The sequence below is a fragment of the Salvelinus alpinus genome, chromosome 14, assembly GCF_045679555.1.
Source record: "Salvelinus alpinus chromosome 14, SLU_Salpinus.1, whole genome shotgun sequence".
In the NCBI taxonomy this organism is placed as follows: Eukaryota; Metazoa; Chordata; class Actinopteri; order Salmoniformes; family Salmonidae; genus Salvelinus; species Salvelinus alpinus.
The window spans coordinates 29,310,483-29,323,132 of NC_092099.1; the positions used below are offsets into that span (position 1 = coordinate 29,310,483).

At 44.0% G+C, this 12,650-nt stretch overlaps 1 protein-coding gene across 2 annotated transcripts in view; it reads right to left on the reverse strand.

Moving 5' to 3' along the window:
- LOC139538719 (glycogen synthase kinase-3 beta) overlaps nt 1-12,650 on the reverse strand; it is a 41,232-nt gene that overhangs the window by 7,108 nt on the left and 21,474 nt on the right. Inside the window, exons 3-8 of one of the 2 annotated variants that reach the window (XM_071341103.1) lie at nt 7,301-7,384; nt 1,801-1,911; nt 1,450-1,580; nt 1,146-1,252; nt 930-1,027; nt 608-715 (exon numbers count right to left, since the gene is read on the reverse strand). In XM_071341103.1, the coding sequence (XP_071197204.1) occupies nt 608-715; nt 930-1,027; nt 1,146-1,252; nt 1,450-1,580; nt 1,801-1,911; nt 7,301-7,384 (639 nt within the window). The remainder of the gene's footprint in view (nt 1-607; nt 716-929; nt 1,028-1,145; nt 1,253-1,449; nt 1,581-1,800; nt 1,912-7,300; nt 7,385-12,650) is intronic. The other variant, XM_071341104.1, reaches the window with a different exon arrangement.

The following is a 12,650-nucleotide window of genomic DNA, read 5'->3' on the forward strand; positions in this document are numbered from 1 at the left end:
ACTGGTAACTTTGTATTTGTAATCAACTTTGTTCTGCAGTTATGGTGGCCGCAGAGAGACGATAAACCATGTGATTCTATGTTTAGCAGAGATCTTCTGTGTATAAAGTGATGCGGGAGGGCAAAAAGCATCTAACAACGCACTTAGCTGTTCTACGAGTGATTTGAGGCAGGCGTTAGATTACGAGCGTTTTCAAGTGCAACGTTAATAACGATGGTTTTGGTAAACAGCTCTGAGATTTAACGATGCTCCTACGAAGGTTCTAACGATGAACTTAGCATTAAGATTCTTTTGGGAAACCGGGCCCTGATGACTTCATGTGCCCTTGCAGATTAGAAAGAACCTGATGGTTGTAAGCAATTAGGTAGAAACCCCAGCTAGCCTACTGGATAGATGGAGTTGTTACCATATTGCTTACACCTATCCAGTCCTTACAGATCTAGGTGGGGCCCATCATGAAGTTCCTAGGTGAATTGATTTTCATAATTGGGGGATACAGATTAAATGAGATGGCAGAGATGAATGCCTGGCAGGCTGACGAGGCGAGCACAGAGAAATGATGCTAGGGGAGGGGGTGGATTGTAGAGTAGTAAAATAGTTCCTGTACCTGTTGACTCACCTTAGTCCATGCGTGTGCCTTAATCTGAGGGAACTTGAACTCAGTGTAGTTGGGGTTCATCTCTCGGATCTGCTCCCGTGTAGGTGTCCCCAGAACCTACAGCACAGAGACAGCAGACGAGAAGAGGGTGAGGGGGAGACAGGGGGAAGAAGAGACAAGGGAGGGAGAGAAGATGACAGAGAGCGTGAGCCGTGAAGAGAGGGTCAATTGCGAACAACAGGGAAAGAGAGAGAGAGCGAGAGACAACTTTCATTCGATGAAAGAGAGAATTGGGTGGCAAACACCAGAACTGACAGGCAGGTATCAGTACCTTGATGATCTCCACCAGCTGATCCACTCCACTGTCGCCGGGGAAGATTGGTTGCCCTAGCAACAGCTCTGCTAGCACACAACCAGCTGACCACACATCTGTAGAGGGGGCGGAGCATAAACAGGAAGATGTTGTGATTTGCATACTTCCTCTAGAGATAGCCTATCCATGCTAGGGTGTATATTAATTTAAATTGGGGTTTAGCAGTTAGCCTACCTATGCTAGAGGTGTAGTCGGTGGCACCAAAGATAAGCTCGGGGGCTCTGTAGTAGCGAGAGCAGATGTAGGACACGTTGGGCTCTCCGCGTACCAGCTGCTTAGCACTGTGGACACAACATCACCACCACACACTGTCAGTCACTCTTCATCATCATAGTCATCAATATCATCACCATGTTCAACATCCTCGTCATCAGTCATATCATCATCATCATTATCAATAACATCACTGTCATAATCATCATCAAAACCAATCAAAGCTAATGAGAACTGCAGATTCTTTCACATAGTTTAAACTGACCTGCCAAAGTCACAGAGTTTGAGCACGGCCGTCTCGGGGTCCAGCAGCAGGTTCTGGGGTTTGATGTCCCGATGGCAGATCCCAAACGAGTGGATGTAGGCCAGACTCCTGAACAACTGGTACATATATAACTACAACACACACACACAGGAGAACATGCACACATTAGAAATGGAGAGCAGAGGACAAGGACACACTTGATGGAAACAGTGTGCGCGCACACACACACACACACACACACACACACACACACACACACACACACACACACACACACACACACACACACACACACACACACACACACACACACACACACACACACACACACACACACACACACACACAAACCTTGACATAGACCATGGGTAGGGTCTGTTTGGCTCGGCTGTAGTGTCTGGCCACTCTGTAGACCGTCTCAGGAACATAGTCCAGTACCAGGTTCAGATACACCTCATCCTTCTGTTACACAGAAACAGAGAGGGAGGGGGGTTAGGCAACACACACGCACAATGTAACTATTGTTTGACTATCAGTGACTCTTTCTCGCTCACTGCCGCAGACAGTGATGTTATTTCCTGCCGAGGGCACCAGGGGGCTGGGCGCTGCACCCCACCCCTATAGCAAGCCTACCACTCAATCCCTCTTCCTCGGATCTGATTGGTGGAGGTCAACAGTCTGCCGTGAGGTCACATGCCAGCCGTTCCTCCTCTCTGAGCTCAGACATCATCCATACTGCCCTTGAAGGTGCCCAAAGGAGGACGGAGCGAAGCGGCAGGTCTATGAGTACCATGTAACCCAACTCAACTTTTCCTTTCTACTTCACTCATCTTCCGCTCCTCTACTACTTTCTCCCTCTCTCTCTCACCTACTAGACTCCTCTCCCTGTTCCATCTGTTAGCAGAGCCAGTCAGCAAACTAACCAGAGGAGACAGATTGTAGCGTGAGAAGCTAGCTGGCTGTTCATGTGAGCTAGTGTTATCATGGAGTCTGAAGAGACTGCCAATCTGACACAATTCTGTCTACTAGAATAGATCTGTCTGGACTGACCCTTTTCTCTTTCTCACACATACCGTAGACACACATACAGTCGCACACACACACACACACATACAGTCGCACACACACACACACACACACACACACACACACACACACACACACACACACACACACACACACACACACACACACACACACACACACACACACACACACACACACACACACACACACACACACACACCAAGACATGGCATCCAGTCTGACAATAAATGTTTTTTACAGGTTAAGATGGTGCTCACACCTCAACATAATTTATTGATAACAGTAGGATTTACAGAGTGAAAGAGATAGCACAGAGAGAGCCCAGAGAGAGAGAGAGAGTTAAAGAGATAGCACAGAGAGAGCCCAGAGAGAAAGAGAGAGAGTTAAAGAGATAGCACAGAGAGAGCCCAGAGAGAAAGAGAGAGTGAAAGAGATAGCACAGAGAGAGCCCAGAGAGAGAAAGAGTGAAAGAGATAGCACAGAGAGAGCCCAGAGAGAAAGAGATAGAGTGAAAGCGATAGCACAGAGAGAGCCCAGAGAGAAAGAGTGAAAGAGATAGCACAGAGAGAGCCCAGAGAGAAAGAGATAGCACAGAGAGAGCCCAGAGAAAGAGAGAGTGAAAGCGATAGCACAGAGAGAGCCCAGAGAAAGAGTGAAAGAGATATCACAGAGAGAGCCCAGAGAGAAAGAGATAGCACAGAGAGAGCCCAGAGAAAGAGTGAAAGAGATATCACAGAGAGAGCCCAGAGAAAGAGAGAGAGTGAAAGAGATAGCACAGAGAGAGCCCAGAGAAAGAGTGAAAGAGATATCACAGAGAGAGCCCAGAGAGAGAGAGGGAGCACTAGCACTCATTTCAGAATAATTCACACTACAAGTCTGTACATATTCAACTAGGAAGACTAGAGCGCTGTTAAAAAGCATGAGCCTGGCATCCTGTCAAAGACATATAAAGATATTAGCACTGCCATCTGGTTTGGGCTTAGTGGGACTATAATTTGTTTTCAACAGGACAATGACCCAACACACCTCCAGGCTGTGTAAGGGCTATTTGACCAAGGGTGATGGAGTGCTGCATCAGATGACCTGGCCTCCACAATCCCCTGACCTCAACCAAATTGAGATGGTGTGGTGGGATGAATCGGATTGCAGAGCGAGGGAAAAGCAGCCAACAAGTGCTCAGCATATGTGGGAACTCCTGGTTGAGAGAATGCTGGTTGAGAGAATGCCAAGGTTGTGCAAAGCTGTCATCAATTGTAAGTCGCTCTGGATAAGAGCGTCTGCTAAATGACTTAAATGTAAATGTAAATCAAGGCAAAAGTGGCTACTATGAAGAATCTCAAATATTGTAATGGTGTGACGGTGAGTAGGAAGCAGGTGCAGGGGAAACGTTTTAATATAACAACAAAACCAAGACCACGACACTAACATAAGGCAGTACCCCGATACACAAGAACAATACCAACTGGTGAGTGAGGAAATTATTACGGTAATGGAGTCCCGGTGTGAATCATAATGACTAACAGGTGCGCGTAATGATGAGGAGCAGACGTGACAAATATAAAGTATATTTTGATGTGTGTAACACTTTTTTGGTTACTACATGATTCAATGTGTTATTTCATCGTTTTGATGTCTTCACTATTATTCTACAATGTAGAAAATAGTAAAATAAATAAAAACCCTTGAATGAGTAGGGGTTCTAAAACTTTTGACTGGTAGTGTAGATGAACAAACAAGCTGTGAGTGTGTCAAGGCTTGGCCCCTCACTGGTCAATCAGAACGTGGCTAAATATGTGGTTGCTTCAAGTTGTGTATTTACAGTCTTTTATGTACTGCCTTGGAATCAACTCCGATGTTAGTCCATTATAGTTTGTTAAACAGCTTACAGACACAAAATAACTAAATGTAGACCTATCCCATCTTTGCTAATGTTAACATGAACCTGTTTGCAGTCCACATTGAAGCCATGAAATTACTTAGAACAATGTGGACATATGTACATAGCATTAACACTGATGTAGTGGCTAGGCCTACTGTAAATTGCATTATGGCTGAGCATGGACATCCCAAACGTTGTCAATAAGCAAGATTCAATTCATTATTGATAAGGCCTAAAAAGAGAGTGAATAATTCTGATCAGGCTATATGTCTAAATACACGTACATGCACCATAATTGCTTCCCGTGGGCATATCATATTAAAACAACGCAGACTATGGAGGGTTTTACACACATCCAAACTTTTCACAGTAGCTGGACAAAGAACCAATATAAAGATAAAGGGAGAATGTCTACTCACCCTTATACTGCTCTCAAATAGAATGTTTTATAGGCATATTGGAACCATCTACAGATCGCATCCACACTGTCATTGCATGCGCAACACAGCCGTTCTCACCATAAAACCAGTGAATTATTCTACTAAGTATTTCCAACAACAATAAATACATGTAAAATGTAATGATATCATAAAATCGCCGGAATAAAATAAAAAACATGAGGCATTGCTGTTGAATCAACCTCCGTTATAGTAGGCCTAGTGTAAGAGTAGCCTACAAGAGGCTTGGGTTTTAAAAATATGAAACGGAAAACAAACATTTATTACAGGAAAATAACTTCTAAATGCGAGGTTCACCAAGGTTCTCATCTCTCATTTCATGATGGGCATGGACAGATGTAACCTACATAATGGGGGATTTATGTACGTACAAGGCATGGCTAAAATAATGCAGGCCTGCCTACAATACATAAAAAGGGGAACGTCAGCTCACTGTTTTGCTCCTCTCAAACGTGATCTTTTAATTCAGCTTTGGTGATTCAGAATTATTTCCAAGCGGTCTCACAAGCCAAACACGCTAGTGGTTAGAGCGTTGGGCCAGTAACCGAAAGGTTACCGGATCAAATCCCCAAGCAGACAAGGCTATGCTTGGTTTTTAATCAAATAAAGCAAAATGGGGAAAAAACATTAAGTGTTTCATGAAGTACACAGGCACCGAAACCACATATTGTTCCATGCGCATATGGGTTTGACACTAGCGCCACCTTAACGCCAGCCAAAAATAGAGCCCTTGAACTGTGTTTGAGGTGTGTTGTGTACGTGAGTTAAGAGTGAACCAGAGAAGTGTTCAATCAGTCCAGATTCCAGACCTTGCATAACTCCACATAATCCTAACACTACTGCTAACAGTGCTACTGCTAACAGCAAATGCTACTGCTGCTTTAACACTACTGCTACATCTAGTGCTACTGCTGCTACTAATACTACTGCTGCTATTAATACTAGTAATTTTACTGCTGCTATTAATACTACTGCTCCTAACACGAGTTCAGCTACTAATACTAGTGCTACAGCTAGCAGTACTGCTGCTATTAATACTACTGCTGCTATTAATACTATTAATTTTACTGCTGCTATTAATACTACTGCTCCTAACATGAGTTCAGCTACTAATACTAGTGCTACAGCTAGCAGTACTGCTGCTATTAATACTACTGCTGCTATTAATACTATTAATTTTACTGCTGCTATTAATACTACTGCTCCTAACACTAGTTCAGCTACTAATACTAGTGCTACAGCTAGCAGTACTGCTGCTATTAATACTACTGCTGCTATTAATACTACTAATACTAGTAATTTTACTGCTGCTATTAATACTACTGCTCCTAACACTAGTTCAGCTACTAATATACTAGTGCTACAGCTAGCACTACTGCTGCTACTAACACTACTGCTGCTACTAATTACTATTGCTAAAGCTAGTGCTACTGCTACTACTAAAGCTACTGCTAACAGCTAACTCTACTGTTCCTACTACTGCTTCTACTAACACTACCGCTGCTACTAATACTATTGCTACAGCTAGCACTACTGGGGTGGCAGGTAGCCTAGTGGTTAGAGTGTTGGGCCAGTAACCTAAAGGTTGCTGGATTGAATTCTTGAGCTGACAAGGTAAAAATATGTTGTTTTGCCCCTGAACAAGGCAGTTAACCCACTGTTCCCCAGTAGACCGTCATTGTAAATAAGAATTTGTTCTTAACTGACTTGCCTAGATAAATAAATGTTAAATAAAAAAATACTGCTGCTACTAATACTACTGCTAACAGCTAACGTTACTGCTACTACTAATACTTTTGCTACAGCTAGCGCTACTGCTGATACTAATACTACTGCTAACAGCTAACGCTACTGCTGTTACTAACACTATTTCTACTGCTACGCTACTGCTACTGCTAACACTTTTGCTACTGCTAACACAACTGCTGAAAGCTGCAATACCCAGCCGAATCACCCTATGCCAGCTATTCACAATTAGAACAGAGAGAAATAAGGGGGTAGGAGGAAATGAGGAGATGGAGAAGAGAGATGAGAAGAGTGAGGCTCACAAGAGGGCCCCTAGCAGCTGGTGTTTCCTAAAATTAGCAGGTGGCCTTTAGTCAGGCAACCCCCCTGCTCCGTGCACTCCCCCCTCTCCCCCAGCATCTCTCCCTAATCCTCACGCATGAGCACCCCAACCCCAGTCCAGACTAGGTGGGAAGATCCATTACTGCATTGTCATGGACCTGATTCTGTGAGTGCTGCATACGTGCACTCTGACAGATTGGACACACAAGTGTGGTCTATATTTGTCTGTGCTCTCCCTATCACCATGTGAATGACAGCTTATACGAACTCAACCATTCATGGGTTATGAATACTCCGAGAAGGAATACTCTGACGGAACAGGACATTCAGACAAACAGCCATACGGATAAACAGACAGTGATACAGACGGACACAGAGGGACACAGACAGACAGAGGGACCTTGTCTCCGCTGGAGTAGAAGAAGTAGCGCAGGCGAACGATGTTGCAGTGGTCCAGCTTCCTCATGATCTGCAGCTCGCGGTTCTGACGGGGAGAGAGACAGACAGATGTCAGTCAATACTACTTACTGTTTCAACAGGATACACAGCATGAGAAGTACAACATCGAGGTCTACAGCAGATAGAGAGTCAGGTTAGACTACAGAAACACAGCAGAGATTTGACTCCCATCAATATACGATAATTATTGGCCCTCAATCTGGAGAACTCCAGGTCAAACAGGCCAAAAGAAGGAGTAGCCACCCACAGAGGATAAGTAGCCACAGCTCACAGCTCTGATCCACATTGGAATGCAGAGAGAGAAAGCGGGAAAGCCAGGAGTGTTCAACAGAACTACAGAAATGTCCCTGGGATACGCAGCCATTTGAGGGTGACTGGGAGTGGAGGTTGGGAATGACTCGGATGTAATCCTGTAACTAAGGAAGAACAGGACCACTGAGCGGGCAGTACACTGACAGAGACAAAACCATCTTATATTCTGACAAACACAAACTACATGCATAGGGTACTGTATGGATGGACACATATGAGCAATGTTAGCCTACTACTTTAATCTCATCTACCATTGAGACACCCCCTCACTAGCCAGTGACATCATCACCATCCTCCAATGTGGTTTCCTGTTTCTCACAGACAGAGACAGACAAGCATGCATTGCAAACAGTCAACGCCCTCTTTCCCAGCGCCAGGGAGAGGCGGTAGTGCTCTATGGAGCAGAGCAGAAGATGGCACTGCAGTCATTACTGCTGACCTGTCATATACTGCACTGGGACAGAGACTGGTAAACCACAGTGACATCATGACACACAACCAACATGGAAGTTGTCATACAGACAGTGACACTAACAGGATGGTAAAGCAGAGTACACACACATCAGAACATCCTACAAACACACGCACTAGGGATGGGCATGAGTAATCAAGTACTCGAACGGACGTCAAAACTCTATCTTTATCCAGAGATAAAAACATTTTCTAAATAGTGTAAAACTATTTTGTGGAATGTGCTTTGTGCCTGCCCGAACGGCCAACTGAAATGTCTTGAAGACAACATTAATTTGTTTTGACTCGAGTGTTCCATTTGTACATGTGCATTGGCAGGGCACAACCAAAAAAGAAACCAAGCCAAGCATCACACAGTTCTTCTACCTAAATTCCCTTTCCCCTCCATGTCTCACTTATTTGTGTTCAGACCACTCCCTCTATACACTCGTGCTGCTGAGTCTGCACGCAAGCTCCCATAGGCCTACAGAAATAAACGCCTATTAAAAAAACGTATCTAACTGATGTGACACACAAGCTACAAATAAAAACAGTTTTATCACACATTCAAAATGGACTGGTTGATTGAAGTAGGAAATAATGTGTTCTAACAACGAGCTGCAGTTTTGGAATAATTGCATCCTGTCTATTTTAAATTAAATTAAATTAAATTAAATTAATTTCCGCTTAAAGGGATACTTCGGGATTTTGGCAATGAGGCCCTTTATCTACTTCCCCAGAGTCAGATGAACTCGTGGATAACATTTTTATGTCTTTGCGTTCATTTTGAAGGAAGTTGCTAACTAGCGCTAACACAATTGCTAACTAGCATTGGCGCAATGACTGGAAGTCTATGGGTATCTGCAAGCTAGTTAGCATTAGCTCGCGAAACTACCTCTAACTTCCTTCATACTGGATGCAGAGACATAAAAATGGTATCCACGAGTTCACCTGACCCTGGGGAAGTAGATAAATGGCCTCACTGCCAAAATTGGCAAAGTATCCCTTTAAGCTACTTTGCCAACTGCTAGTGCCAGGGGTCTCCAACAGGTCGTTCGCGATCTACCAGTAGCTCGCAGCCCACCTATGAGTAGCTCACCAAACAACTCTGAAAGTACATGAAATGTTCACGTGTTCCACCACAAACTGTCATAAACACATTTCACAGTATCAGACACCGCAAGCTCCCGGCTATGATCTAATGTAAGCAACATTGACATTATCCCACCCCTGGTTAGCCATTATTGGCTTAAACCAAACCTAACAATATCTGTCAATTAATTTCTAGTAACATTGCCCCTGTCTGTGTGGTGTGCACATTTCTCTATCGCTCCATGTGTAGCCAGTTGGTGTGACAACCGTCTTGTGGGTTGACAGAAATACTTTCCCCGTAACCTTCTCAATCAAATGTTAACTGCAAAGTAGGCTTACCTGACAGAAGTATAACTTGAGTACGTATATTTGTATCTTTTATTCGCTAACTTTGCCATGAAATGAGCAGAATCAGTACAGAACCATTGCTAGACCAGCAGATTAGATGGCATATTCTTCACTCACTAAATGCGCAATTAAAAAGGGCCAGTACTACAATTAAAGGGGAATTACACAAAAAGTTTTCTTCCAGACCAAAGAACCTCTATGAACCATTGTAACCAATATATAATCTAAACCCAGACAAAATAAAACGGAGAAAACATAATTTGGGAAAAGTTTGGTGACCCCTGGCCTAGGCTATAGACAGGTTCCACACTGAAAATATGCTACAACATTAGTTTGATAAAGACAAAGAGCGTATTTTCATCAGAATCATTAAGCCTACTCAGACAGATGTCGTCACAATAATTCATCAACATACAGTTTTCAATGTGGAATTGTTAATCTATGTTTAAAATTCCAAAGAACAGGCAGAATAAACTAAATTGCACGACTGTATGTCAAAAAGAAAAAATATTTTGGTTTGTAACCCTGAAGAAATTGTCTTTCAACTCGCCTAACAGAGCCCTGTTTTAAATGATCACTTTTTGATTATCACTTTTCTAGCGTTCCAGACGCTAGATGCGCATCACTTCGCAGTGATAACTCTTTTCATTTGGAAAAATATTTTGTTCCATTTTATTCTGTTATAATAGGTCATGTTTTTTAATATATACAAAGATAAAATAGGTGTGTCTTGACTGTGATAAGGGCTCGGAAAATTAGAGCCTCTTGTCTGCTAAATTAACATAACAAGGCTATGCCATTGCACAACCTAAGGCTTCGACAAACAAGCATCACTGCTGAGGTTACTGCCTTTCGAAGATTGTGTTCCACGGTGTAATACACTGCTCAAGAAAATAAAGGGAACACTTAAACAACACAATGTAACTCCAAGTCAATCACACTTCTGTGAAATCAAACTGTCCACTTAGGAAGCAACACTGATTGACAATAAATTTCACATGCTGTTGTGCAAATGGAATAGACAAAAGGTGGAAATTATAGGCAATTAGCAAGACACCCCCAATAAAGGAGTGATTCTGCAGGTGGTGACCACAGACCACTTCTCAGTTCCTATCCTTCCTGGCTGATGTTTTGGTTACTTTTGAATGCTGGCGGTGCTCTCACTCTAGTGGTAGCATGAGACGGAGTCTACAACCCATACAAGTGGCTCAGGTAGTGCAGCTCATCCAGGATGGCACATCAATGCGAGCTGTGGCAAGAAGGTTTGTGGTGTCTGTCAGCGTAGTGTCCAGAGCATGGAGGCGCTACCAGGAGACAGGCCAGTACATCAGGAGACGTGGAGGAGGCCGTAGGAGGGCAACAACCCAGCAGCAGGACCGCTACCTCCGCCTTTGAGCAGGAGGAGCACTGCCAGAGCCCTGCAAAATGACCTCCAGCAGGCCACAAATGTGCATGTGTCAGCATATGGTCTCACAAGGGCTCTGAGGATCTCATCTCGGTACCTAATGGCAGTCAGGCTACCTCTGGCGAGCACATGGAGGGCTGTGCGGCCCCCCAAAGAAATGCCACCCCACACCATGACTGACCCACCGCCAAACCGGTCATGCTGGAGGATGTTGCAGGCAGCAGAACATTCTCCACGGCATCTCCAGACTCTGTCACGTCTGTCACATGTGCTCAGTGTGAACCTGCTTTCATCTGTGAAGAGCACAGGGCGCCAGTGGCGAATTTGCCAATCTTGGTGTTCTCTGGCAAATGCCAAACATCCTGCACGGTGTTGGGCTGTAAGCACAACCCCCACCTGTGGACGTCGGGCCCTCATACCACCCTCACGGAGTCTGTTTCTGACCGTTTGAGCAGACACATGCACATTTGTGGCCTGCTGGAGGTCATTTTGCAGGGCTCTGGCAGTGCTCCTCCTTGCACAAAGGCGGAGGTAGCGGTCCTGCTGCTGGGTTGTTGCCCTCCTACGGCCTCCTCCACGTCTCCTGATGTACTGGCCTGTCTCCTGGTAGCGCCTCCATGCTCTGGACACTACGCTGACAGACACAGCAAACCTTCTTGCCACAGCTCGCATTGATGTGTCATCCTGGATGAGCTGCACTACCTGAGCCACTTGTGTAGGTTGTAGACTCCGTCTCATGCTACCACTAGAGTGAGAGCACCGCCAGCATTCAAAAGTGACCAAAACATCAGCCAGGAAGCATAGGAACTGAGAAGTGGTCTGTGGTCACCACCTGCAGAATCACTCCTTTATTGGGGGTGTCTTGCTAATTGCCTATAATTTCCACCTTTTGTCTATTCCATTTGCACAACAGCATGTGAAATTTATTGTCAATCAGTGTTGCTTCCTAAGTGGACAGTTTGATTTCACAGAAGTGTGAATGACTTGGAGTTACATTGTGTTGTTTAAGTGTTCCCTTTATTTTTTTGAGCAGTGTATAACCAGTTGATATTATGGTTTCAAAAACTGTATCTTAAATGGCACTTGCTTTTTTATTGACAGAATACATTCAGTGAACAAAAAATGAAGAATTAAGCTCTTTCCATGACATAGACTGACCAGGTGAATACAGTTGAAAGCTATGACCCCTTATTGATGTCACTTGTTAAATCCACATCAGTGTAGATCAGTGGTTCCCAAACGTTTTATAGTCCCGTACCCCCTCAAACATTCAACCTCCAGCTGCGTACCCCCTCTAGCACCAGGGTCAGCGCACTCTCAAATGTTGTTTTTTGCCATCATTGTAAGCCTGCCATACATTTATTAAACATAAGAATGAGTGTATCGAATAGTGTGTGTAAGTTTTTGTCACAACCCGGCTTGTGGGAAGTGACAAAGAACTCTTATAAGACCAGGGCACAAATAATAATAATCAATAATTTTGCTCTTTATTTAGCCATCTTACATATAAAACCTTATTTGTTCATCGAAAATTGTGAATAACTCACCACAGGTTAATGAGAAGGGTGTGCTTGAAAGGATGCACATAACTCTGCAATGATAGGTTTTATTGGAGAGAGTCTCAGTCTTAAATAATTTCACACACAGTCTGTGCCTGTATTTAGTTTTCATGCTAGTGAGGGCC